The sequence below is a fragment of the Psammomys obesus genome, unplaced genomic scaffold, assembly GCF_907164565.1.
Source record: "Psammomys obesus unplaced genomic scaffold, mPsaObe1.curated_primary_1811, whole genome shotgun sequence".
Classification (NCBI taxonomy): Eukaryota; Metazoa; Chordata; class Mammalia; order Rodentia; family Muridae; genus Psammomys; species Psammomys obesus.
In genome coordinates, this window is record NW_026596069.1 from 11166833 (window position 1) to 11194605 (window position 27773).

At 45.2% G+C, this 27773-nt stretch overlaps 1 protein-coding gene across 5 annotated transcripts in view; it reads right to left on the minus strand.

The window, feature by feature from the left end:
* Positions 1-27773, minus strand: part of Fhod3 (formin homology 2 domain containing 3) — a 410013-nt gene that overhangs the window by 30577 nt on the left and 351663 nt on the right. For all 5 annotated transcript variants that reach the window (XM_055625623.1, XM_055625622.1, XM_055625621.1 and 2 more), the window contains 3 exons: positions 19236-19514; positions 13332-14209; positions 3543-3701 (listed from right to left, as the gene is read on the minus strand). In XM_055625623.1, the coding sequence (XP_055481598.1) occupies positions 3543-3701; positions 13332-14209; positions 19236-19514 (1316 nt within the window). The remainder of the gene's footprint in view (positions 1-3542; positions 3702-13331; positions 14210-19235; positions 19515-27773) is intronic.

The following is a 27773-nucleotide window of genomic DNA, read 5'->3' on the forward strand; positions in this document are numbered from 1 at the left end:
CTATTTCTTCATTTTGACAGACCCTCAGCCATGGTGATGAAGAATATACTACAAGGATTTGATGTAGCAGCAAGGTCTTAGGAAAGTTTGGCCAGTTTGTATATATGGATAAAATGGCATTCTATCAATGCACTTACCCTCATAGAGCAACTTAAAAACTAACCCCCCAGAAGGACTCTGGTGGTATCGTTTCATTCTCACAAGCACTCTAAGGCAGCACATTAGTGCAAGAGATTATTGTGTCCAGAATGAACTAAATAATTTGTTGAAATTCTCCCAAGCAGAGCTTAGGGCCTGCCCCTTATGTCCCAGCAGGAGCTCCAATATCCATGGACACTCATCTGCAGAGGCAAGCACTATGAACAAAACAGCTGTGTTTCATCTTCAGAGCATCCTGGTTCCCTGAGCCAGCTACATAGTTCCATGAGCAGACTCACCTACTTCCAGCACCCATGAAGCCAGCTAAGGCCTTGGGCAAGACAAACTCTTTAAAATCATACTATGGCACAAATGGTTAAAGGAGATTTCTGCTTCTTCTTCTTCTAGGGTGCTGCTGGGTCTGACAGCCAAAGTGAGCCAACTTAAATGTCATCAAAGACCACTGTATTGCACTGCCTTGGACTATACTCTAAAACTCAGAAAAGCAAAAGGGGAAAAAAAGTAATGTTTTCCCACTCCTATTTGTGATCATTTCATGCATTTTACTGGAAAAAATATTACTGATGCTCTCCAGAGATGAGCCTAAAATAACTTCCTTTAGCTTAATACTCTTCCGAAAACCACTTCCTTACTAGAGTTAATTACTCAGGTTTGTATGACAAATCCAGATTCATACCACGAGTTGCCAGGCAGTGGCACAGGATGTCGTTTAATACATCCTAATTGTGTTTCTGTGCACAGAGCTTTCCAACGGCCCTATGAAGCTGCAGTGCCACGACATGATGTGAGCTTCCAGGAAGCAGAAGGTCTGGCTGAAGGCCCGCAGGCATGAACCGCAAACCTTATTAGCAAAGGTCTGGAAGTTGACAATTGCATTTTCCTCTCAGTCTCATTTTAACTCTTGAACAACAGGAGAGTCCAGAACCAGCTCTGGGCCCTTCCCAGCACATGAATGTAGATCTTCTATAGCCCTTAGGTGCTGGGAACAGTGGTCCTGAAGAGGAGATGACAGAGAATACTGCTTTGGATATTCTACAGGAGGGCTTAGTCCATGGTCTTCACAGTTATAAGAGACCAGCAAAGGGATAGGCAGTCCTTCCATATGTAGGTAGCTGCCATTAGGGATTCTTGTTGGAAATCTTTCACTCCCTAGGGGAGGTTAACAGTGTATGAAGACATTTCTGGTTGTGGATCAGTATGGGGGATGGGTAGGTACCACTAGTATCTAATGTATTTGTTACATGTCTTATTGCTGCCATAGTAACAATGTTGTTCAAATCAGGTGGCTTAAAACAACCTAAATTGATTCTCTCATATGGTCCAAAATCGAGGTAGTAGGAGGCCCATGCTTTTTCTTTGAAGGCTGATGAGGAGAACCTTTCCTTGCCTCTTAGCTTCTGATGTTCAACACAATCCTTGGCATCCCTTAGTTTGTAAGCATGTCACTCTAATTTCTGCCTCTGTCAATGACATGGCCTTTTGTTTCATGACTCTCTGTTCTCTGGTTCAGGTGGTGCTTTCATCAGTCCATATCTAAATGTCCCTCCTCTTATAAAAATACCAGTCAGAAGACTGATGGCCCATCCTAATGAAACTGTCTCTCCAAGTGAGGTCACCTCCTGGATGAACATGAAGTTGGCAGGGATACTGTCTGTTCAACCAAGTACTTGTTTCAGTGGATAGTTTTTCTTGTAATTGTCTCTTCTTCCCAAAGCCCAAAGGCATACCTGGCCTGCTGAGCTCCAAACTGTGGATGTACTGTGTGCTGACTGCCTTCTCCTCTACCCAGGGCTTTAGGTGAGTCTAGCACTGCAGTCCAAGCCTTCCTCTCTGTGGAGTTTTCTGCCAAAGGCTTGTGTTCCCTCTAGAGTTAGGCTTCACTGGTTCTATCCATGTTCAAATTTTCCAAACAAGACTGCTTATGAATAAGCCTCAGATGTGGAAGGTTTCTTGCCAATAGAAGGATAGTCACTCTTTATCACAACGCGGTATTCACCAGACTCCTCATCCTTACCCAGGGGTTTCCAGGTTATATCACCCATTGGTGCAAATCTGTAGGCTGTCCAGTAGCTCTTGCCCTCTTCCATCACTATGATAAGAGGATCCACCTGTTAATTCTGGCACCATCCCACAGAGGTGGGACAGCGTGACTAAATGGACAGACAGAAATTGTTGCATAGCAAGAAAAATATTGTCCACTGGGCTATCTACCATTCACCTTTCTCTACCTTTAACAGATCAGCAAGCATGAAAACCTCAGTTGGCTTGCACTGTTCTTAGATGACACAACAACAACCAAATCTCTCTCTTTTTTCTTTTTGACACAAGGTCTCATGTAGCCAAAGCTGGTCTCAAACTCCTTATGTAACTGAGGATGGCCTTGTATTTCTGATCCTTTTGCCTCCTACTTACCAAATACTGAGACTGCAGGCCAGTGCCATCACACCCACTTTATGCAGTGTTAGGAATTCAAACCTGGGCTATGTTCATGCTAAGTGAGCCATATCTCTAGCCCTAAATCACATCTTTAAAAAAAAATTTATATTAATTACAGTTTATTCAACTTTGTATCCCAGCTGTAGCCCCCTCTTCCATCCCCGCCCAATCCCACCCTCCCTGTCTCTTCTTCTCCTATGCCCCTCCCTGAGTCCAATGATAGGGGAGGCCCTCCTCCACTTCCATCTGACCCTAGTCTATCAGGTCTCATCAGGACTGGGTTCATTGTCTTCCTCTGTGGACTGGTAAGGCTGTTCTCCCATCAAGTTGAGGTGATCAAAGAGCCAACCCATGAGTTTATGTCAGAGACGGTCTCTGTTCTTATTACTGGGGTACCCTTTTGGACACTGAGCTGCCATGGGCTACTTCTTTGCAGGGATTCTAGGTTATCTTCATGCATGGTCCTTGTTTGGATTATCAGTCTCAGAAAAACCTGTGCCTAGATTTTTTGGTTCTGTTGCTCTCCTTGTGTTGGCTAGGGCTGTAGCTCAGTGGTAGAATACTCGCCTATCATAAATCACATCTTTTTATGAGATCAAAACAATGTCCTTTATGTGGATGTCAGCACTTAACAAAAGACTACAGTTCATAAGCATTCCTAGACCTATGTGACATGACATGGAAGAAGATCTAAGAGTGATGATCTTTTTCCATTGTAAGGTAAGCAATGCTTGGTTAGAGGTGAGGTCCATAAGTGAGTCAAGATCTCTGAGCTTCACTGGCAAAGTGACTTGTCACCCCAGCCCAGAACAAACATCTAAGAATCATCAACACCTTTCAGAGGCCAGATGAGTAAAGAATATCACAAACCACCCAGAGTTACATTGAATGCAATAATGTAATGCACATTTCACAATGCTAACAATTCTTCATAGAACTTGACTTACCTCAATCCCTTCTTTGTTTAAGGCATACTCATCAAAGTTTAAAATGGCTATCTTAATCGTCCTCGGAGGAGGCAGCACGGTCAGGCCGATGTTGATGGCATTGCTCCTCTTGGAATCCAGAACAATGATTTCCTGCCTTTTACCATCTGCGGCCGTTTTCTTGGTGATAAAACATGGAAAATCAAAAGATCAATATGTCATCTTGGGTCCTTCCTGGGCTTCATTATGAGAAGCAGACTGACTCCTTATTTAGAGGTGAAAGCAAATGGCCCAGATTCGGCTCAGAGAAGAACTGGCTGCCATTCAGCACAGGAAGGGGGTGGGGAGGATAGAGCAAGGCTTAGGCACTCAGTAGCCTCCAAGCCTGGGTCAGTAATGGAACTTCACAAGGCAGGCACATTACAAAATAACATTGATTTTCCTTCAATAGGGAAAATATTTGTGCAAGAGCAAAACCTATTTTTTCCCCTCCATTCTTTTAGAATTCCTTTCTGTGTGCAGTGAGATGTTAGGTTGTGTCTTGGGAGCTCAGTGTATATAGCATGTCCATAGCAGTGAACACACAGGCTGAGGAGACAGGCTGGTAAGGACCTTCAGTGTGGCTAGTATGTCAGCCCTTGGGCTCATGGATCTTCCCAGGACCTCCCTCACTATTCAAATGCTCTGCACTTTTCAGAGCAGAGTGCCTCTGTCTTTCCTGTTCACTTAACTTTCATATAGTTGCCTGCTCCAGGACGGAATGGGGCCTCTAAATAAGAGGGGGGAAAAGGCATGTGCTGATAAAAAGGGATGAGTGACAAGCAGAAACAGACCCAAAGAGGACAATAAAGAACAAAAAGTGTCCTGGCATCCTCACAGAACACTGTGGTATGGCTTTCCCAAGGGCATGGGTGCCCTTCAGAGGCAGGCCCTGGGCCTCCCTCATCATTGTGGCTAGCATAGGTCTAGCATATGGCTGGAATCCAATTTGTATACCTTTGAAACTCAATGTTTGTATTGAGTTTCCACAAATTCAGTTTTTGTTCCCCTAATTTCCAAAGAGATAGAATCTAGTAGCAGAGGTCAAAGCTTTCAGAGGTTTAGATAAGGTGATAAGAATGGAATGCTCCCAATAGAATTGGGGTCCTTAAAAAAAAAAAAACAGCAAGAAAGAAGCCATTTGAAAGCCAGGAAGAAAGCCTTTGGCAGAATTAACCTGGCCAGCATCTTCATCTTGAACTCCACAGCCTCAAGAACTGTACGAAATACATTTCTGTTGTTTATATCACCGAGTATATAGTAGTTAAAAATTAGATTTATTTCATGTGTATGAATAGTATACCTACATGTATGTTTTTGTACCATATACAAGCCTGGTGCCTGTGAAGTTTAAAAGACAGTGTCAGATCCTCTGGAACTGGAGTTACAGATGGTTGTGAGCCACCATGTGGGTGCTGGGAATTGAACTCAAGTCATCTGGAAGTACAACACATGGAATCATGGAACCATGTCTCCAGCCTGGTATGTGGTGTTTTATTATGGCCACCCTGGCAGATAAACACAGAATGTGAGGAGCTAAGCCAATGCTTGTCACTTCTAACACTATGACACAAGTTGTCTCCATTTTTCCCCTCAGCTGCCAGGAAGTTATGTGTAGGTGGCAGTGAAGGGAAGTGGGACAAGACTGGTTCAGCAAACCTCCACAACTGCTCAGGCTTCCCTTGATGCAAATGCATCTGGCAAGATGGCTGTTTGGAATCATGATGCAAAGACATCTGGGAAGATGGCTGTTTTGAATCATGAAACACTTGTAGGGTGGCAGAGATGAGGAAAGTAGGGTGGTTCTCTTGAAAACGCACCCAGTGACAGCGTGTGCTCACTAAGCAAGGATTCTAACGGCAGGGCAGCTGCCACTTGTTGAAAAGACCAGGTCAGCAAGAAAGGACTCTCCAACTATGCCCTCAAGAGTATCTGGAATCCTGCCAGGCCCAAGGGAGGAAGTCCGGAGGTAAGTCATTCTGCTCAGGCTAGGAGCTGTCAGGAGTGAGCTTAGATGAGGCTGTATCTGAAGGTCCTCACAAGCCAGCAGGGGGGAGTACCTCTGATCATACCCTGCAGGGAAGAGCCCTCTAATGGCTCCTCTCAACCCAGGAGCAGATGAGCTACCTGGGGCTACCGAGGAGAAACAGACTGGTCCTACACATACTCCCAGGCTCTCCCAACTCAACTGCTACAGTCTCACTCCAGGTCCTTAAATATGTGTTTGGGAATACATACACTCAGATTTCTCCATGAAGGAAACAGCTGAGAACATCCCAGCCTGGGAAGGGGCAATGGGAATATATTTCATTCTATCAGTTCTGTTCTCTCGAACTTTGACTAATACATCCTGTCTCAAAAAAACAAACAACAACAACAACAAAAAAAACCCCAAAACAACAAAAATATCTGTCAAAATTCTATTAAGATCTGTTTTGAGATAGAAAAAAAAATCTTCTGAAGTTAAGACCATATGCATTTTAAAAGTCAACAATATTTTTATTTTTTTACATTTCTTTATTTACCCATATGAGTGTTTTATCTGCATGTATATGTACGTCTATTGTGTGCATGCCTGGTATCTTTGGAAGTCAGACAAGGGCACTGGATTCCCTGGAACTGGAGTTATGGATGCTTGTGAGCCACCATGTGAGTGCTGGGAAATGAACCCAGGTCCTCTGAAAGAACAAGTGCTCTTAACAACTGAGCCATCTTTCCAGCTACTAATAATTTTTTAACAATCTCTTTCTGATTAGTTATGGAGCTTTGCGTACTCTCCCCCAGTCAGCTGGTACCCTGAGACAGCAGGGGTGAAAAAGCAGGGCAGCACACTGACACAGGGAAGGATCCTACAGCACAGCCCGGGCTGGTCTGTCTCACTAAGACTGAAGTCTCTGAACCAAAGTCTGACACGACAGAGTGACAGCTAGCATGTAAGCAAAACAGGAAATAGAGTCAAACAAAGTCAAGACAACTGTGACAAGTAAACGGCACGCCTACAGAGGATCCACTGATGCCTTCCTCCTGAGGAAAAGGTCAAGGAGGAAGCAGGGACAGAGGCACAGGTGAGAAAGACCAAAGCGACACCTAGGGAGACCTTCTCTTCCTGACTGCCATACGGCATGTGTCTCCCTCTATTGACAGTAGTAGTCTCGAGATATCAGTGGACCGTGAGATCAAAACCTGAACATAGGCAGAAGTGGCGAAGGTAGCAGCCGAGCTTACAAACAGTCTGTTTTGTTTGCTCTGCTTTTGTTTCACAGACAGGGGAGTCTCATAACTCACTCAGTAGCCCAGGCTGGCCCCCAACCCATGGCCCTTTTCTCTCAGGGTCCCAATGGCTGGGATAACGGACTTGCACTGCCACATTTGGGCACTGACAGTCTCTTTTCCAACTGGCTTCTTGTCTTTACAGGTTTAAGTACCGCCCATCTTCACTATCCCATTTCCCAAGTAGCTTTTAAGGTGCCTAGTTCTCAAATGACAACTTGTCCTGTAGGACTGAAAAGAACATGCCCTCTGGAGGGCCAGGGGCCCTCAAATGCCATTGGTCAGCTCTGGGCCACAGGAAAGACAGTTTCTGTCTCAGTTCTTTTACTAAAGGTTAAAGGCAGCCAACCTCTGCCCTCCTCTTCAGCAAGTTTCAAGAATGGTCAGGGTGGGAGGAATGCTGAAACAAAGTATCTGCTCTCCAGGCTCCAGGCAGGGTGCTTAACTGTGGGATGGCTGGACATAAAAGCAGGGCTATCTCTTCCATGCATCTGCTTTTGCACAGTAGGCATTGCAGAACTCTGAGGGAAATAGCTGTAGGGCTGGGTTAGAACATGCTACTTTTCCATGTATGTCCAGAAGGGTTCAAGGGGAATGGGATTTGCTTATGTAAGAAGGGAGGGACCTTGAAAAGGCTCCAGGCTGTTTTAGTTCCATGAAGCCTATTAAGCATTTTCTCCTTTGATAGACTATATAGCTCCTCCTAGCATCCCTACTCCAAGACAGTGTCTGAGACATGCCTCAGGCCTAGATGCCATTCAGGGCTTTCTGTTCATTTGTTTTGCGCTTGACCAAGAGTACTGCAGGGAAAGCTTAAGGTGTCCAAACAGCCAAGATTGATGAAAGAGAATCAGAGGTTAGGGAACAGAGACCTCATAGAGAGAATGGGCAGGGAAGAAGCCAAGAGGGGTGAGGGTCCAGTGAAACGGGAAGACAGAGCTGAAGGTCTTTAGGAGGGGACTTCAACAGACAGCACACAAACACAAAAGCACTTCTGCAAAGTAGAGGAGGCAGCTGCTCACGCAGAGACTGATAACTGCTGAGGCTTAGGGTGTGGGCCATGACCATTAACTGAAGCCTTAGAGTCAAATAGAGGCTGGCTATACTGAATAGGGATCCGCTCTCCGGAACCAGAAGCCAGAGTGTCAGATGGCTTCCCAGAGGGTAAAAAGTGAGATAAGGCAATGAACATTTCTGGGGTAGCTAAACCATGCTTGGGTTTAGCTGACTTAGTGGAGGGACAGACGGCGAATGCTTTCAGGTCTAGAGATGTAGAAACTGGGTTTGAGAGTAGCTCAAACCATTACCCCCCAAAACAAATGATTTTAGAACAGTTATGGAGGATGCGAGGCCAAAGTGTGATCATGCCTGGATTTCAGCCAACATTCCTAGGGAAAGGCCCTTACTTTGCCTCTCAGTCATTCAGCTTTGGAAATTAGCAGGATGAAGATTCAGGTGACATGAGAAAAGCCAGAAAGCCACATTTAATCAGCACACAGTTTTCATTAAGCTTAAAGTTTGCTAAAATGCTGACACAACAAATCACCTCTTTGATTTTTTTTTTCCTCCTTGCTGAGAGAAACCACGGCCTTGCATACAGCAGGCAAGCACTGTTCTTACTACTGAGCTATGTCTTGGGCTAACTCTTGAAATTTTTTAAGAGCCATTTTATTAGGAAGAGAGGATCAAAAATGTTTAAGAAGTGAACACTGAAAACCCTGAACTTGTCACCCCTGAGGAAACTGTGATTGAAAATAGAAACCCGTCTAAGGATATGCTGTATTTGGAGAACTCCCTGAGTCTTGGAGAATGCTCCTAAGTCTGAGAGTGCTTCCATGAAAGGCAACTGGCCTGTGCATGAGGCTCTTGGCAGCAAATGCCAGAGACCCTGGGTCTAGGTCTGGTTCAGCGTGGCCATTCTAGAAATGGTAAATCATGCCTCCGGACTCCCTGCTCACCCGCCAAGAATGACACCACAGGATATTTTCAAAACTCTCCCTTGACAGTTACAAGGTTACAAGTTGCAATGATGCAGATGTGGCAAGGATGAGAACACTGGAATATTTCTAGTCTTTCCCTAAGAGTCATAAAGAAATACACAGCAAAGCTTTCCAACAAAAACAAACAAACAAACAAACAAACAAATAAAAAAGCCAAGTCTACATAAAGGCAAAACACTCTTCAGTTAAGAATAAAATGTTTAGTTGGCATGGTGGTGCATGCCTTTAATCCCGGTACTCAGGAGGCTGCGCCAGGGTAATTAAATAGTTGAAGGCCAGTTAGAGCTCATAATAAGACTTTGTCTTAAAAAAATGGGTAGAGGAGGGAATGAAATTTTAAAAAAAACAGTCTTTCAATTTCAGAACAGGCTTGCCTTACTATTAAGGGGAAGGAGTATTGATTTCCTGTGTTTTTGAGCCTCTGATAGCTGAGAATAATGGACATTGGGCATCCTATGTTTTCCTACGACCATAAGCAGAGGGCTTAGTGAGACTCAGTTACTAACACAGGAATAAAAAGTTGTTCTTCTAATCTTGAGGTAGAATTTGGGTTTTCTGGAGTTATAAAGGGTATAACACACTTCCCTGTATCCCAGATATGAATATAAAGTGTAGGCGCCTTTGTCTGTTCCCCAGAGGAGAGGCCAGACCAGGGTGTCACTGTGAGGACGGTGGTTGAGAGGCCATGTGTATGGCCATGTGTCATGTTAAAGACAGGACTGACAAGCTCCGGATCCACTCCACAACCACCCAGATATTTAAAAATCACCCAGGGTTGGCTGTGCAGACCTGTAATCCTGACACAGAGAGAAACAGACAGGAATGTTGACTGCAAAGTTGAAGCTCGCCTGGTCTATACTATAAATTCCAGGCCTGCTAAGTCTCACCCAGGTTGAGACTTCTGTCCTGGCCAATTAAATCATCACCTCTAGGGTTCTTTAAAAAGCCTCTATTAGTGGTTTTTGATGTACTAAGACACGCCAGCGTAAACAGAGTGGGGTAGTTTAAATGAGACCACCAGGCGTTTGAATACTTGGTTCATACTTAGTGGTGCTGTTTGGGTAAGTTGAGGAAGTGTGGCCTTGCCAGAGGAGGCATGTAACTGGGAGCTAGCCATTCCTAGTTTGCTCTCTGCTTTGTGCTTGCACTTCAAGATGTGAGACCTCAGCTTCCCCTTCCTGCTGCCATACCTTTGCTCTGCCATCATGGGCTCTGACCCTCTCTGTGACTGTAAGCCCAAATAAAATCTTTCTTGTATAACCTCTATTGATCACAGGGTTTTGTCACAGCAATGAAAAAATAGTTAATACACAGAGCTAAACAAATTTCTGCAGATCCATCTGGAGACCCACCCCTAAATAAACCCAAGGAACCATGGTGTCTTCAAAAGCAAAACCAGGTCCTCTCCTAACCTTTTTCCTGCTTCCTTCACACTTGCCTTGGTCTGGTGGTTAACTGGGGTATGAAGAAGGTGACCTTTGAGAGTAGAGGGTTTTCCAGGCCCTGGTTGGACACAATCAATTGGGAAGGCCATCTCACAAGGCTCCTTCTGTCCAGCCCAGACGCTCTGGGGACTCTCTGCCCTAAAGTAGTTCTCTGGAATCCCTTGAACATATATCATTACACCTCGGAGCAACAGCAGAACTTCAGCCTTAAAGGCTTAACCCAGGGTTTCTATCTCCAAACAACACAACCAGCAGGGTCTGGTAAAAAGCTACACACACACATTTGCTGCCAAGTCAGGAAAGTGGGTTCTGTTTCACAAACTATTTTTGAAAAGAAACCAGAAAGGAAAGGCATCTTTTTGTTCTTCTTGTGTTTGCAAGTGGTGCCCCCAGCACCAGCTCTCCCGCATGAACCTTCGGGGTGGGCATGACTGGATAATCACAGCCGTGCCCTATTACTTTGGTCTGGTGCTGGTTTTCCAATAGAAAGGACAACCAGTTCCCTTTGTTTCGTGCTGTTTTGTGAAGCTGATTTCATTTTTTTGTTGTAGTAGACTATTGTGTTTAAATGAAAAATTTCTCGTGAGCCAGAGTTCAGAAGTGCCTGTTTACAGCTGGACTGTATGAAAATCACGGTCGCTGATCAAAACCAGACATGGAATTGGTTTTATCGGAACTGGTAACATATACAAAAGGGATCCACCTCTCCAGGGTGGTGCTTTAATATTAAGTTGTATTCTCACTTCTTGTAACATTTTGCAAATTAGCTCCTGCTCGTATTTTCTTAAAAAAAAAAAAAAAGACGACAACAACAACAACAACAAAAACCCACCAAGGTATATGCTCCTAAGTTTCATTGCAGAACATTCTGGGAACAATTTAATAAATATTTCACTTTAGTTTTGTTCCTCTGTCTCCCTAGGGGTTTAGTTATAGGACCACCAGAGAGTACAATAATTCTCAAATGCCTTACATAAAATGGATTTTTATATATTTTGTATATCACCCTTGAAATCCTCTAGCGTACTCTAAATAATCTCTGGATTATTACTATTACCTAGCAAAATAAAAATGCCATGTACTAGCTGTTGCATTGTTTTAGAAATGAGGACAAGGAAACATTCTCTAAATGTTCAGCACAGATACACACTTTTAAAAAAAATGGTTCCACTGATAGGGGAGGACCTCTTCCACTTCCATCTGACCCTAGCTTATCAGGTCTCATCAGGACTGGCCACACTGTCCTCCTCTGTGGCCCCTCTTGGGGAGGGGCATGGAAGGAGATGAGGGAGGGAGGTGGGATTAGGAGGGAATGAGGGAGGGGGCTACAGCTGGGATACAAAGTGAATAAACTGCAATTAATATAAGAAATGGTTTCATCTGCAGTTTGTTGAAATGTTAAGATGCTGAACCCACCAATGTGTATTGCTTGCTATTCCTTTCTGTCCCAGCTTTACCAAACCTAGGCACACATTCAGCCATTAGCAAGGCCTTGTGGTATTTTGAGAGGTGATCACTTACTCCAGGTAAGAATAGAGCTCTGGCTACTGAGAGGACAGAGCCAAGAGCCAACAGCTTATCACTAACCAGGTCAGCCATAGCAAAACCAAGAGAAAGAGGGAGATGGGTGAAGTGACCCACGGGTGACGTCTTCTCATGGAAACTTAATCTTACCATAAAGGAAGTTAAATACGCCTTCACTACGGACCTGCCGCCCTTTCCATTCTCAGTCCTGAGGCCACAAGCAGCCTCCCCCAGCAACTTCCAGGGGATGAGCCACTGCAGGACGCCAGCAGCACAGCCAGCCAAGTGAGTGCATGAAGGAGGGAGGTAGCAGGGGGAGGGGGGCCAATTGAGTCAGTGGCCTTTCAGAATCTCCCAACAGCTATGGTACCTCCTTAGAAAAACAAAAACATGTCCTGAGGATGCTACACATTGTTTTGTCTTCAGAATTGGTACCTGACTCTTAATCTGGAAACCCAGCTCAGGCAACTTTATACTCAGCTCAATTGGTGAGGAATAGCTGAAGCAACTTGGGGATAGAACTGAGTCACAGTCATAAGCTCTTGTATGCCTCTTCCACCTGTAGCCCAGGATAGCTATGAATGTGACCCAACACAAAAATAAAAAACTTACTTAACATGTTAAAGATTGTTGCAGTTGCTTCTGTGACTCAGGCGTGCAGTTCTCAGGCATGAGCGTTATAGATTACGTCACGACGCACTATCTAACAGCTGGGCCCTCTTGTCTGCATCGGACTTTACAAAGCACTTTCTCATACCCCAAATTAAAGAGAGAGAGAGAGAGAGAGAGAGAGAGAGAGAGAGAGAGCCTAGCCTTTTTTTTTTTAAAAAGTCCATTATATCCTGAAACACACATTTAATGGGTTGAGATATAAAATGGAGGCATTTTTAAAGCTCTTACTCATGGGAAATATAATCTGTTATGCAATTTCTCTATCAGAATTTGCTGAGCATGGTGTTATGTCCAGTCATTTTATAGTGTCTCCCATGCATGACTGTATATAACATCTGTGTTAACAATTCTGCAACAGTGGTGCCTGCGGGTTCTCATACATTCAAGAGAAAAAAGAAACCTAAGCATGTATATAATCTTCTAGGGGTGCAAATATGTCGCTACCAAATAGACAGTTTTAGTATGTCAGCTCGGAGGATTATCCAAAGAGACTGAATTATTGCCTCTGCAGAAGCACTGAGTTGCTACAGCTAAGTTCAAAGCACTACTGAGGTCTCAAACTCAGTTCATCTGGTAAGTGAGCAAGTTCGGTTCCTTTGTGCAGCTCTGACATTGCTCCTGGGCTACACGACCACCCAGAATTAGCCTTTTGCTTGTCTTTACTGTGTAATCTGGTGTGCTACTCTGCATTTTGACACAGCATTGATCCAAGGAATATTAACTGAAAAGTTAGACTCTCTCAGCCCCATAGACTGCTTACCGAAAAGCCAAAGCAACACAAGACAGGATGTTTCACCAAGAATTAACCTCTCCAGCTCTTCTCCTCTGCTAATAAAGAATCATGCCAGGGCCCAGCCTACCTTGGTGACAGACAGCTCCTTAGACTTGGACTCAAACAGGTGCTCTAGTCTGGAAGTGTCCACCTTAATGGGTTCCAGTTTTGACCACAGGAATTCCCTGCATCGGCGATTGTTCTTACTTGGCCACTCAAAGGGCCGCACTTCATTCCAGAACAGTCGGATAGTCTTCTTTTTCTTGGTGAACGCTGGCTGACCCCTGGGTACCTGGGACCACCCTAAGCTCTGAGGACTGTTGAACACAGGAGAAGCCAATAAATTACCAGGGGCTGGTGGGGGAGGCACGCTGTCCAACAGGGGTGGAGGGGGTGGGGGTGGCAAACCCAGGAAGGGGGGGGGGGGGGGGGGGGGTGGCCCCGGGGCTTCCCGGTGGCCAAGATCCACATCCAGAACATCAATATCATCCTCCTCCCCTAGGTCAGTGAAATCCATGTCTTGGATTCTGAGCTCCCTAGGATTGGCCATGAGCTGGTCCCAGATGTAATCAGACTCAGTCTTCAGCTGTGCAGGTGTTGTATCTGGGACCTTGTCATGAGACTCTGCATCCGGAGAGATGGAGCCCCTCCCCAGTTCCCCGCTGTTGAATTTCTCAGCAAACGCCTTCACACTGCCCCTGTTATCCAAACAGCCGATGTCCACCCTCTTGATGCTCTCCTCTGGGGCCTGCGAGTTGGCCTGCAGAGTGGATATCCTGGTGGCGAGGCTGGCCACTGCCTCCACCTCCTGCACAGACCTCCCAGGCTCGCCATCACCTTTCTCCTCACCATCTGTGGACTTTCTGTTATGGGCATACAGCATGTCCAGCATGAACCTTTTGCTGGTAAGAATGTCACCACACTGTCCATTTACACCCACATCCTGAAGGCTGGTGGACCACAAACCTGAAAGGACATGTGAAGGAAGAGATAAGAAAATTGCATAGGACGTCCATTTCACAAGAAAACCAGTTACGCATGAAAACAGGTGGACACACAGGAGCAACTCCAAATAAAACACTAAGATAAGGAAATCAAAGCATAAAAAGACAGCTGGTGACTCAGTCCAGCTCCCCAGACTCTTTTCCCCCTGCACTAACATCTTCCCTTCCCTTCTTCTATGGTAGGTGGTCAAAATCTATCCCATCATATATATAGCTAAAGGATATCTGTCCTAGCTAGATGAGGGAAGGTAGGAAGTGTCCCCCTGGTCCAGGGCAAGAGCTAGAAGGACATCTCTGCCCTGACTCTATGCCATCAGTTCACAACAATGTTCTCATCTCCAGGGGACTTAGTGCTACCTAGAAGTCTCCTCTCCTTTTCAGAAATGACTCCCCATATCCCCTCTTTCCTTTTACTTGCCTGCACAGCTCATCCTCTGAGTTGTCTTGCGCCTGCAGTATACCAGTTTAATAGATGAGGTTAAAGAGGTCTGCCATTCAACCTCTAGCCTCCCACCTGCATGAGAACTCACAGCCTTTCTCCTGTGACTATTTATCACTGTTCCTTAGTAGGACTGTATTAGGAAACCACTGGATGATTCTCTGCACTGCTTCTTTCTTTCATAGACCTCTCCCTAGTGCTCTCCTGCCCCTCCTCCTATGACCTTTCTGCCCCTCCCACCCCTAGGGCTTTCCTTTATCACTGAAATATATGCATATTTTCTCCCATCTTAAAGCCTCTCTTGATTCCTTTTACATCTCCATCTCACTCTCAACTTCTGATCCTTTCCTTTAAGATAGCACTGCTTCTAAAAGCTGTTTCACTCACTGTTCCAGTTTCCCCCCTTGATCTCCCTAGGACCCATAGAAATGCAGCTTGTGCTGGTTCATTCCTTTGCAACTGCTTCTTTCCAGGTGCCCAGTGGGATTCATAGTGTCCCAGCCTTCCATTCTGGACTTAACATTCACCTGGTTTGTCTCCCTCTTGGGCTGTTTGCCTCTTTCATCCTTCTTGGCTTCTTCCTCACCTTTGATCTTTAACCATCCTCAGACCTCATCTCTCACTCTTTCAGTCTAGTCTCAGTGCTTTAAAAACCATTCATAAACGGGTCTGAAGCCCCACCCTTCCCAAGCTGCTTTTGGAATGGCTTGCTTTCTCTCTCCACCCTACTACTACTTCCAATCCTTGGCACCTGCTTTGCGACCCTCTACACACAGTACATCAAGGCATCCTGCCAACGAACCTTCACACCATAGCCAGAACCTAACCACTTTTCTCATGTTCCACTCTTGCTCTATCCCAGCTCAGGCCAGCACAGCTCTCTTTGTAAACAGGGACTGGGCCTTGATAGCAGACAAGTAGGTCTTTCCTAAGCAATAGTCTCATTCTTTCTCCATTGTTTGGGAAATGCTGGCTTTTCTTATTATGACAACAGGGTAAAGAACAGAGGGCTATTTTTTAAATGTTGGTCTTCCTGCCTATTTCTTTACTCATTTAATTCTTGTGTGCATTATTTAGTGTCCCCCTTGGCCTTGGTAACTTCCTTTGCACTGTAGTCTACTTTATTTGATATAAATGTAAGCCACTTATAATTATTATTTGCATATAGCTTCTTAACTTTTCTTTTCCTCTGTCAGCGTTCTTGAAAAGTGTTACTCATTAATATTTTTGTACACATTTTGTCCCATATTGCTAAGTTTGGGTATTTTCTGGCTTGTGTTGATCTTTTGCTTATATATTATGGTTTCTGATTTTGTGTTTTTGTAGGGTCGTATGTGTCTGTGTTTCTTGTGTTTTGTTGATGTTTTGTTTAGGGTGGGTTTGAAGAAGTCTTTATTTGTCTATTTTTTTCTAAAGAGAAAGAAAGGGCATGGAATTGGGTGAATGAGGACATGCAGTGATCTGAGAGTAGTTGGCGGATGAGAAAGTATGATCTGAATATATTGTATGAAAAAAATTGCAATAAAATATTTTGTATGAATAGAATATAATTAAAGTGTTTTGCAAAATTCCACTGCTAATTTGTCTTTTAATAATTGAAATGTTAGGGCTTAACTGCATTGGTTCTTTTATTTATTTATTTATTTATCTATTTATTTATTTATTTATTTATTTATTTATTTATTTATTTATTCCTTTTGTTTCTTTCCTTGGTCTCCAGGGGGCTGCACGAATATCATTATCACTATTATTGTAATTCACCCTGACTTTTAAATAGTGTTTTAAAGTACGTGACTTCACGTATTTTTTAAGTGGGCTCCGGGTATTACAATAAACATCCCAAATTATTCCAGTCTACTAATGCTGATTTAGCAATGTAAGTGAAGTGCGGAAACCTCACTCCATTCACTTTCTGAGCTTTTTAAAGGGTATTTCCACTACAGAGAATACTGTGTCCAACGGCATGGTAACTTTTGTCTCAGCCTTTAAGCTTATTCCCAGCAACCTCTGGGAAGACTGTGTTCTAGGAACACAGCTAGGAAGTGAGGGTTCACGGCGAGCAAGTCAGACGTCCCCAGCTCTCATCCAGCTGACCTTCAACTGTCAGATAGCAAAATATGATAAATACCATGTTCAGAGCTGAACACAAAACAAAAACAAAGGTGCCTGGAATGAGCTAGATTTCTTTCGAGCTTTACTTTGTATTACCACAAATTCACTCCTTAGTAATAGACACAACAGTGATAGAAATACAGTTTGGAGTATTTTTAATTGTCCCTAATTTGAATTGTCTTTGTGATTTCATGAGGAACAGCAAAAACTTAGTTATGACAGGGTTGCCTTGACTTGGCTGTTAGAGGTTGTGAATAGTGTGGAATTTTAGGATCCAGTAAGTCCCCACGAATGAGCTAAAGCTCTTCACAACCCTAGAGTGAAACAGAAACCTCACCAGAAGCTCCAGTTTCTGCCTTGACTGGCCTAAAACTCACTATGTAGATCAGGCTGGTCTTGAAGTGATGGAATATGCCAGCTTCTGCCTCCCAAGTGCTTGGATTAGAGGCTTGCACTACCAAGCCTGGCCCCACACTCTGATCTTCTAAATATCTACAGTTAGTGGGTATATAGCATCATATCAGAATGGGTATACACTTAGATCCTACTTGCTCTTTGTGAAAAACTAACAGTAGGTTCCTGAGAGCTCAGAGGCTCCATGTTTGCAAACTTGTCCTTTTTTGGAAGAGTGTTGCGCACTCAGATCCAAGAAAGTTCTGTTCCCTGTTTTAGTTTTCCTAATCCAACTTTTTGATACACTGAGCCAAAAAAGGATGAGTAACACTCATAACGCTATTCATATGCACAACAATCAGGTAGGACAAAAGTCACTAAGAACTTACCTTCTTACTCATAATTCTGTAAAATTTGAGTAATAACATCTAGAATTTGAAAATAACTATAATATTAATTTGAGGAAACTAAATAGTACTTTTTAGCACATATGCATTTAAACAGATACAAGATTTTTTTTTAGTTCAATAATTTCTGATTATAAATTTTGCTTTCTTTCTTGTTATATCATAGTGGTAAGCAATATTCAAAATCAAATTCAGTAGTATGTTATAACTAGGAAAAACATAAGCAATGACTGTTTTAGAGTAAGCCACTGACAGATCTGTTGGGAGAAGGAATAATGCCATCCATTTGCTCATTCACTAACTCTTCTGGGCTACAAGATTGAGACTGTATTCTCAATCTTGTAACTACCAAGAATGAACCCTGCCTGACTCATGGCAAGGAGTGCCAAGGGGAGCGTGGGACGTGAGTGTGTCCTCTGGTATGTGGCTTGATAGTGGCTGGAGCCATAGTCCATGCCTCCACTGATAAGGAATGCTGTATTTTACCACCTTGATGGCTTACAAATCATGGATGGAAAAACCAAACCCAGCACTGTCACAGGAGGTATGACTAACCCTGTGAGTCAAGTCTCCAAAGACACAATAAGGTCCTTAGGGGCCAGGTATACAACCTAGCATTCTGCTTGATCCCCAGCTGTGAAGTTCTCAGTCATGAGTGAACTGGATGGATTCTAGGGGTAATACTGAAAAGATGAAGAGTTTCCAAAGGAAAAAAACACATAGGTGACATTTAAGAGTGGGCCTAACTATGCATGGAGATAACCTAGGACCCCTGCAGAGATGTAGCCCATGGCAGTTCAGTATCCAAGTGGATTCCATTGTAATAAGAACAGGGACTGTCTCTGACATGAACTGATTGGCCTGCTCTTTAATCACCTCCCCCTGAGGGGGAAGTAGCATTACCAGGCCACAGAAGAAGACAATGCAGCCACTCCTGATGAGACCTAATTGACTAGGATTAGAAGGAAGGAAAAGAAGTCCTCCCCTATCAGTGGACTTGGGGAGGGACATGCATGCAGAGGGTGGAGGAAGGGAGGGATTGGGACGGGAGGAGGGAGGGAACCAAGGGGGGGATACAAAGTGAATAAAGAAAAAAAAAAAAAAGAAGAAGAGTGGGCCTAAGTACAATGTGCAAAACTACCTAAAGTCTGTCTGCACTGGTCCAGTATGTCAAATTTGCCTCCATGCACTATGAACCATGCTGTTTTACAAGTACTTATTCAGTTTGTTTCCTATATCTGTTCTGGCCATTCTGGTTTTACATACTAAATTTCAAACTAATCTTCTATGGGAATAGATAACAACATGACATGTCTCTAGACTTCAATGAGAACTTGGAAAGGGCCAAATTTGGTATTATCAACATTGAAACAAACAAACAAAAATAAAAGGAAACTAGTAGTTTTTTTCCGTAGCTCATTCCTATCATCTGGACCCTCTTCACAGCCTATGGGAGTGAGAGATCCTGCAGCACGGAAGGAGGACACAGAGCCTGTGCTCTCGTGAGACACTGCCGGCTGGCTGTCAGTGTGGGGACAGAGGACACAGCTCTGTTCCCACAGGTCACCTTGAAGGGCAGCCTTGGCCAGGCTTTGGCACAGCAGGGCCTTGATACACGGAGGAGGGGTTTCATTTACCAGTCGCCCTGTCCTCAGACAGCTTGTCCTCCTTCTCTTCTCTCTCCAAGGTGCTGCTGGAGGATGAGATGCTGGAGGCAGAGCAGTTGTCCCTCTCGTTCACCTCCTCGTTTTGCCTCTCTTTTTCACTCAGTGAGGCTCTTTCTTCGGGCTCTAGCTCTAGGACTGGCTCTTCTTGGCTCTCCACTCCCCTGTGGGCAGATGCTACGTCCTGGTTGGCTTCATCAGCACCCTGCCCAGCATTCGCCTCCAGTTCAGGCTCGTCTTCCTTACTGTTTACTAATGAGGACAAGAGTAGAGATTATATTGATAACACAGTTCTTTGGGGGACAGGGGTCACACAAGAATTGGGTTTGATTCCTCTGGGTGAAGTCTAAAAGTAGCCCCAAGATTCCTGACTTGTGGTTATTGAACTAACTGCTGCTATGAAGAAGACTGTGGGTGAGTGAATGTTAAATGTGGAAATGAGCTAGGCATGCCAGCTTGAGTAAGGTGAGCCTCTGAAACTGGAGATGTCCAAACAGCAATACAAAAGGATATCAGAGACCTTAGAAACCTGAGGATCCCACATGTACCACTGGCATTCCAGATGGAAAGGGCCAGGTGGCAGGAACATAGGTCACCTCTGGAAGCTTGCAGTGCACTGTGGCTGGCAGCCAGTAACGAACTGGGACCTGATCTACAAGTGCAAGGTTACACTGAGTGAGCCTAAAGGAGGCGTCGTCCTAGGTCTCCTGATCAGGGCCCAGCTGGCCACAGGAACCCAGCTGAGCTGTGCTAGGAAGCTGCAAGAAAATATGCACGTTCTATTCTCAGGGATGTGTTGAGTCATTTCTTTTGCAGCAGCATAGAATGTAGGCAAGGCCAATCCAACAGTAAATCAAACTGACTGTTAAGCTGCAGCCTCACGTTTTCTGGCATTTGGAGGCCAGCCCAGGGAGACCAGTACCCCAGGATTGGCTTCTCGGATACTGCTTACCCAAGTGTAAAGTTAGCCCATTAGGGAATCGCTTGGCGTCTCACTCTTAAGCCCGTGCCTACTTTTGTACATACAGTTGTCCTTTTCATAAGCATCTTTCCTTCTTCTCCCTTCAAGCCTATGCTTAAGTCTATAACCCTTCTTCTTAATAAACTCCAACTCTGCTTCGTTAAAAAAATATTTTTTAAAGAATTGGGCTGAAAAGATGGCTTGATGGGTTAGACGTGCTTGTTCTGCATTCAATTCCCACTGCCCACATGGTGGCTCACACCATTTGTAAACCCGGTTTCAGGAGATCCAAGAGGCATGCATGTGGCACATATATATATATGTGCAGGCTAAACATTCACATACACGAAGTGAAACATTAAAAATGAGCGCTAGGTATGACAGCTTATGCCTGTAATCCTAGCACTTCAGAAATGAAGGCAAAAGGATCAGTGAGTATCGGTGATTAGCTACACACTGAGCTCCACATCAGCCTGGACTACATGGTGGGATTCTGTTTAAAACAAAAAACAAACAAACAAACAAAAAACGTAAATGAAAGAACCACTCAGGCCAGCGTCTTACGTGTAAGCCAATGAGGACTAGAAACATGGGGTAAGTGGCAAGGTAAAATGCTCACATTCCCAGCCATGTGCTGCTCCAGGGTACAGGAAAATGGCTCATGCCTGGTTTGCTAAGCAAAGTTCTCAGCTGTGAACTTTGGACGAGTAACAAAATGACTGAGAATACAAAGCCCTCCAGCCAAATGACATCTGGATAAACCAGATGAAGCAGGGTCACTCCTGACAGCCATTTCTCTGGGCTGGACAAGGATACAGTGCTAGAATTCTGCCAATGCCTAGGGAATGTGTGCACACATGTACACGCACACACACACGCGCGCACACGCACACACACACATACATACACACACACACACACACACACACACACACACACACACACACACCCCTACTCAAGTTGATGGAAGCATTCAGACAAGAACTGGGAGAGACCTATCCAGATCCCACAGGAACAAGTGGACCAGGCATCTCCCTCTCTCTCGCGCTCTCTCTGTCTGTCTCTGTCTCTCTCTCTCTGTCTCCCCACCCCTCGCATACTGCTGCCTTTGGGCCAGGGGTTGGGGGGGGGGTGGAGAGCTGGCCACAGGGTATGCAGGGCTGGCCTCTCAGCCTGCCTGTGAGCCAAGCACTGCCTTTACCACAAGGAGGAAAACAGCTCTCACTGGGCAGAGGCCCAACCATCATCAGTTTCTTAGCAAGTCATTCTGCCAGGAGTGACTGGGGACAGCTCCCCATCCCCGTCCCCTGTGTTCTTCTGAGAATGGAGCAGGGAGGTAGGTAGAAAGATGAAGGAAGAAAAGGGTGGAGGGAGGATAGAAAGGGAAGAGTGGTAGCTGTTTCTTATTCTGGGTACTTTCTAGCCTCCGGAGAACACACCCTGTGTGGACCCCACAGTGCCCATCAGGCAGGAATTGAGGGTGGAATAGTGTGTACCATTCTCTTGCCTGGCTGAGGCCCTGTCATGCAGTCATCCCTGGGGTCTCTAACCTAGCATAGGAGCCTGCTTCTGAGCCCAGAGACTGCCCCCAGACAAAGATGTCAGAGCTGATAGCAACAGAAGGAAGCAAAAATCCACAGTCCTTTGAGTTCATATGCCAGAGGACAGGCATGCCATGCACATTCCCTCAAAAGCAAAACCATGGCTCGTGGAAAAAGACTGAGTACAGCCTTGGGAGAAGTCCTTCTGGGTGTGGAAGGATCTCCATGTTAATTTCTTTTTCTTTTGATGATACAGACTTTAGCAGAGAGAGACAAACCTCTGTGTGCTTTACAAGCCTGGCGAAAGTGGAATATGAGCAATAGTGGTATCACGATGGGGCTGACAGAAAGCATATGTGTCCATGCACACTGACTTCAGAATAGCCACATCAAAACAAAAATGTGTTTGCAACAGCCTAGCATGTGGCATGCACTTGGGCATTCATGGCAAGCATGTGGGGGACCTGGACAAGGGTGTCTTCCAGTGGCTCTGTCCCTAGCAGGGTGAGCCAGGACAACTCACCAGCCCCTGGAGACTCAGCAAAAGAAGAGGGAATCTGCATGGCTGCTGGCTGCCTGGCTGCCGTTGACATGGACAACCTGTGCTGTGTCATCCCATTTAACCCACAGGACTCAGACAGCAACTGAGCCCCCGGTTGGCCAAAAGTTGTCTGGACAGATGTATTAATAGATGTGCTGGCTCTGGATGAGCCACACACTCTTGGAAAGATACAGTACCATGTCACCACAATATGCCAGCATCTAACTGCATGGAGCCCGACCCGTTAATATGTGATTCCAAATACTGGCCGTGGGGTGGGGTGATTCTACCATGATCTGTATGGAAGTAGTTATTTTCAAAGTCACCTTCTGCCTGGCACACATGACTCAGTGTCCACAGGGTCTGACTATAAAACTGTGGCATGTGGGGATGTCCTGATTAATTTATGGGCATATTAAGTGTTGGTCATATCCATCCAGGTGAAGCAAAGCAAGCAAAGAATTAAGAATAAGGGCAGCAAGGCTGGGGAGTTGGCTCAGGCATTAAGAGCTCTGGCTGCTCTTCTAGAAGTCCCGAGTTCAATTCCCAGCAACCATATGGTGACTCATAACCACCTATGATGGGAATTGATTCCATCTTCTGTCATGCAGGCAGACATGCAGACAGAGCACTCATACACATACATAGGTAATTAATTAAAAAGAATTAAAGCAGCAAACAGGAATAGAAGCATGTTCCTGTGGGCATGTAATAAACCCACAGTGATGCCCAGCCCCATCACCCCTCTGCCTTTGGAAGCTTACCTCACAGTAAGGACCCAGGATATAAAACCTTGTCTGCAAGGGTCAGGCTCCTGTGTGGACAGGAACCTGCAGGAAGTCACTGGGCAGGCAAACCTGGAGGGAGCAGCAGGCTCATGGTAGAACCTTCTCTAGCCATCTTAAAGACAGCCACAGCTGGGACAAAAGTTCCTTAAGGACCATATTTTCTCTTCTTTCACCTGAGAGTTCCCATCTGGTCCAAGAAGAAGTGTGGCCTCACAAAGTTCCTGTCACTCCTGGTCAAGCTATAGGAGGCACCTTCGACAACCCAGAGAAACTATAACAAATTCTGCAATGTTCTTTCTCCCCTTTCTTATTCTCTCTAATTGGCATTTCTCCTATCAACACCTCCGTACACCCAGACATTCTTTGGGGTTACTCTTTCTATGAAGGGTCTCTACCCCAGAGACTTGTGAAATAGAGGAGGCATGGAAGTCTGTAGTTTGCAAGAAACAAAAGTTTTCATCAGCACCTGGTGTGAAAACGGTGTTTTTACCGCCCAGCTCCTACTAGTACTGGTAGATAACAAGCATTCTCTAGTCCAACAGTGATGTCAGTTACGACATCAGCACTGATGCCCAACAGCTGCACTATGACACCAGTTTTATCTGTTCAGGGCCAGAGAGAAAGAGATCCTAAAATCCGTCATGGTAAGTCACAGGAGTCCTCCTATCCCATGGGCACAGCACAGTGCCAGCGCGTAGCTCCTGCTACACAATATCAAACATCTACCAACACGATGCATGTATTGATATCAAGAGCATGATGCTCTGGGAAGGTGGTGCCTGGGGAGGGGGTAGCAAGGTGCTTTCATGGGGATCTATAAGTCCCTGTGCCAAAAGGACTTGAGAGAGGGGACTGACTCAGATAGTAAAGTTCTTGCTGCACAAACATGAGAATCTGAGTTTATACCTTCAGCACCCACATAAAAAGCCAGGCATACCATTGCACATTGGTTAGCCAGCGCTGGGAAAACAAGAGACAGATCGATCTCTACAACTATCTGGCTAGTCAGCTTAGCCAAATCAGCAAGCTTCTGGTTCCATAAGAGGGTCTATCTCAAAACATAAGGCAGAGAAAACTTGCAAATACGCACACACGCACGCACACACATGCAATCAAGGCCAGAACATCACAGTGGGACATTATGCCAAGCTGGCTGGGCAGAAGAGGTAGGGTGTTACCTCTTAAGCATGTATCCATCAGGACCCCACTCTGACCCTGGCACTGCTCTTAATAAAGCAGGCATCCAGGGCAGAGACTCCAGGGCTCATGCACTTGCCATCACATCCTGACTGGAAGGAGGACATGCAGCCTATATCTGAGAATATGTGCATGTATGGGGGGGGGGGGGGGGCTGCTGAAAGAAGTCCTAGGAAGCCTTGCTCTCTCCAGCAGGAGCCATAGGCAGGAGTGAAAGGAGAACCTGGCAGGGAGGGGCTGTAGACATTCAAGGAGTCCATAACTGAATGTGTCTTGCTGGACCACAGCCCAAGGGAGCAGACGGACGCAGCTCAGCATCTCCAGGACACACTTAGGAAAGACTATAAAAATGCATTTAGCCAGAAGCATGCTGACCAGATTCTGAGGGTTGAAAACAGATTTCAAGTTTGAGAGGAAGGATATAAGAGGGGGAAACCTTAAACTGAAAGGATGGGATGATGTATCATTTATGCAAAGTGAAAAAATAACAGGAAAGAGGGGTCTGTGGTACCACAAGGCCATTGGACATCACGCAACAGATCTCTCCCTTTAGTTTTGTTTACTACTAGTGTCTTTCTGTGTGCATGTGCACGCATGTCACAGAGAGTGCGGAGGTCCGAGGACAACTTTGTGGAATCATTTCTCTCCTTCCACCTTTATACATGGATCCCAGGAATCAAACTCAGGTCATCAGATTTGTGCAGCCGGCTTCTCTACCCAGAGACCCATATCAGTGACCTTCAAAGGATCTGTTTGCACCAGAGAAATAAATATTACAGGGGTAAGGGAGGTTAGGGATTCCATGGACATGAGAAACCAGAAAATGAAGGGAGCACTTTGCTCCTGGTCTCATAGATACAAAGACTATGACATCATGTACATCACAGCAATGGAGAAGGAAAAAGGAAGGAAAGACCCCAGCATGGCCACTGGCTCCCCCTGCATTCTAAAGGCAGAGAGGAGACAGTTCCCCCAAGAGCTCAACACCACTTCCTCAACGGGTCCCCAATAACTCAGTAACATGTTGGGCCACACTTGGCCTCGAGTGAAGAAAAAAATGAAAGTTACTGTGTATTAAGCATTCTTCCCACCTACAGGTTATGCTAGGAAGCATATGAATGTCACCTCAATTAGTTGTTCCATCCACACTATAAAGATGCACGTCCTGCTGTAAGGAGTGATAAAGTATCTTTAGAGGGGGTAATCAAATCACCCAAGGCTACACAGTGAGTTGAATACAGGAACACCCACCTTGTGAGACTGCCCCCTCAACCTTGCTGGAAGATGTATACCAATTCCCCATGTACCTGACTGGCTGGCATAGGTTGCCAGGACCCTTTCAGTCCTGTGGTTTCTACCCTTGCTTACGGCTTTTACTTAACGCCAATCGCTCACCACAGCCCTTCATGCCTAGCAGTGGGACCATTTCCTACTTTTTCTTGCTGCGTCCTTAGGATGCTTGACCACCTCTGATGGCCCCTTGACCTCCCCACACCTCTATGAGCAGTGTACACGTCTCTCCTGAGTCTAGACCACTTGGTCTTCCTACAGGTTCTCACTGACAAGCAGAGCACGCCAGAACAGTGTGGGGTCTCTAACCGAGACATACCTGCCCGAATGACCTGTCACACACAGGTTCCACCGTGTGGAAAGAGACTGAACCACAGAGACGAAATATGTAATATTTCCAAAAACAATCAGCAGCGTGCAGTGGACACAGCTGTGCCAGTGGCTGCTTCCATCAATGTCCCCAAGAGTGGAATCCAATGTCCACTTATAACATCTAGATTCAATCAATCTCTGGGTGGCTTCAATCAGTTTTAGTCTGTGGTGGTGTCTCGATGTCTCTGCCAGAACTTGGCTTTCAGGCAGGTCTTATGAAACCATGGGCTGGGCCAGCCAGTTCTATAATAGCTGCTTAAACAGTGCACATTCCAGGGACCTCCCCAGTTCAGAGCTAATAGCTAACACCATCGACTTGAGACTTGAGGTTTAATCGCATAAATCTGAGAAAGGTCCCAGGAGAAAAGACTCACAACTTTGAAAATTCTTAAGACTTTGCCTTTGGTGTTGGGCCAGCTCTCGCTGAGCTGTTCACGAAGATTTATCTAAAGCAGGCTTTCTCCGCCCCAGTACTGTGGGCCTTTAGGGCCAAACAATTCCTTGTCATGGGAAGTAGTCCTGTGTGTTATAGGATTTGCAGCCCTTTGGTTTCCTCTCACTAGAGAGCCTTAAGTCACCCTACACCCTTCCCACCACCACAAAAAAAAAAAAGATGTCACAGACACTGCCAAATGTCCCCCAAAGTATAAAATCACCCCCAAATGGACTCTCACAGGGATGCTTTCATTAGTTGAGTACAAACTTATCTATGCAAGATTCACAAATGTAGCATGTTTCGGGGGTGGAACAGTCAACAGCACTGGGCTGGTTTATTTTTATTTTTTTGGACTTGGGTTTTGTTCATAGCTCCCACACAGCGGTTCAAAACCTTCTGTAACTCCAGGTCCAGGAAATCCAATGTTCTTTTCTGACTTCTGGGTACACTACACACATACATTGCACATAAACTAATGTAAGAACAGAGACATGTATGCATTCTAAAAAATAACATGTAGCTCCAACCATCAAGATTTTCTCACTTAGCAACAGCGGAACTCAACATGAAGTTCTGGCTTTGCACTCATAGGCTGTGCTCTCCCTCATCTAATCTCCGACACTCTCAGATCACATTCATTTCTATGTATTAGTCATACTCCAAATAGCACATTGGCAACTGATGCATGACACTTGCACACCGGAGATCCTCAGACTGGCACCTGGCAAGTCTTAGTGTCTTAAGGAATTTCAGATGGAGGTATCTGAGGAGGTGGAAGACACTTGCCCCAGGACCCAAAAGGAGAAGGGTAGAGGCACAGACTGGACGTTTTTCAGCACACAGTGGCAGTGAGCAGTCAGAAGTGGGCACGGGAGGGTTGGGTGAAAGGGTAGTATGAAAAGGGTGGGCTTGGCAATAACTTTAAAACCCCACCACAGAGGAACAGGGAGAAGATAGTAGCACAGCTACAAGAAACACAAGGCTTGATAATGGAGAAATGGTGAGAAAAGGAGAGGACCCTGAAGGCAAACAGCACATTTCTTCTGTAGGTTATCTAGAAGACACTGAGAGGTTCAAAGAGGTTGCATCAAAAATAGCTGCTGGAACTTCTAGTATATCTGCTGACTGAAGGCAGCCTTTTCAGAGAAGCTCCAGTTTAGAAAGTCTTAAAAGAAACATGTCTATCTCAAGCTTCCACTGCATTGCAGGGTCCCTGAGTCCAGGGATTTTAAGAGTCTGTAAAGCCAATGCATGCTTACTCAGTTCTACTTCAGCCTTTATATCACTGTGTGCAAATGCAGGGCAGTTTATATGGGGCAGGGTACGCCCAAGGAAAAAGAGAAATGAGGGACACAACATTGTAGCTACTAAGGTCCTGAGAGCCA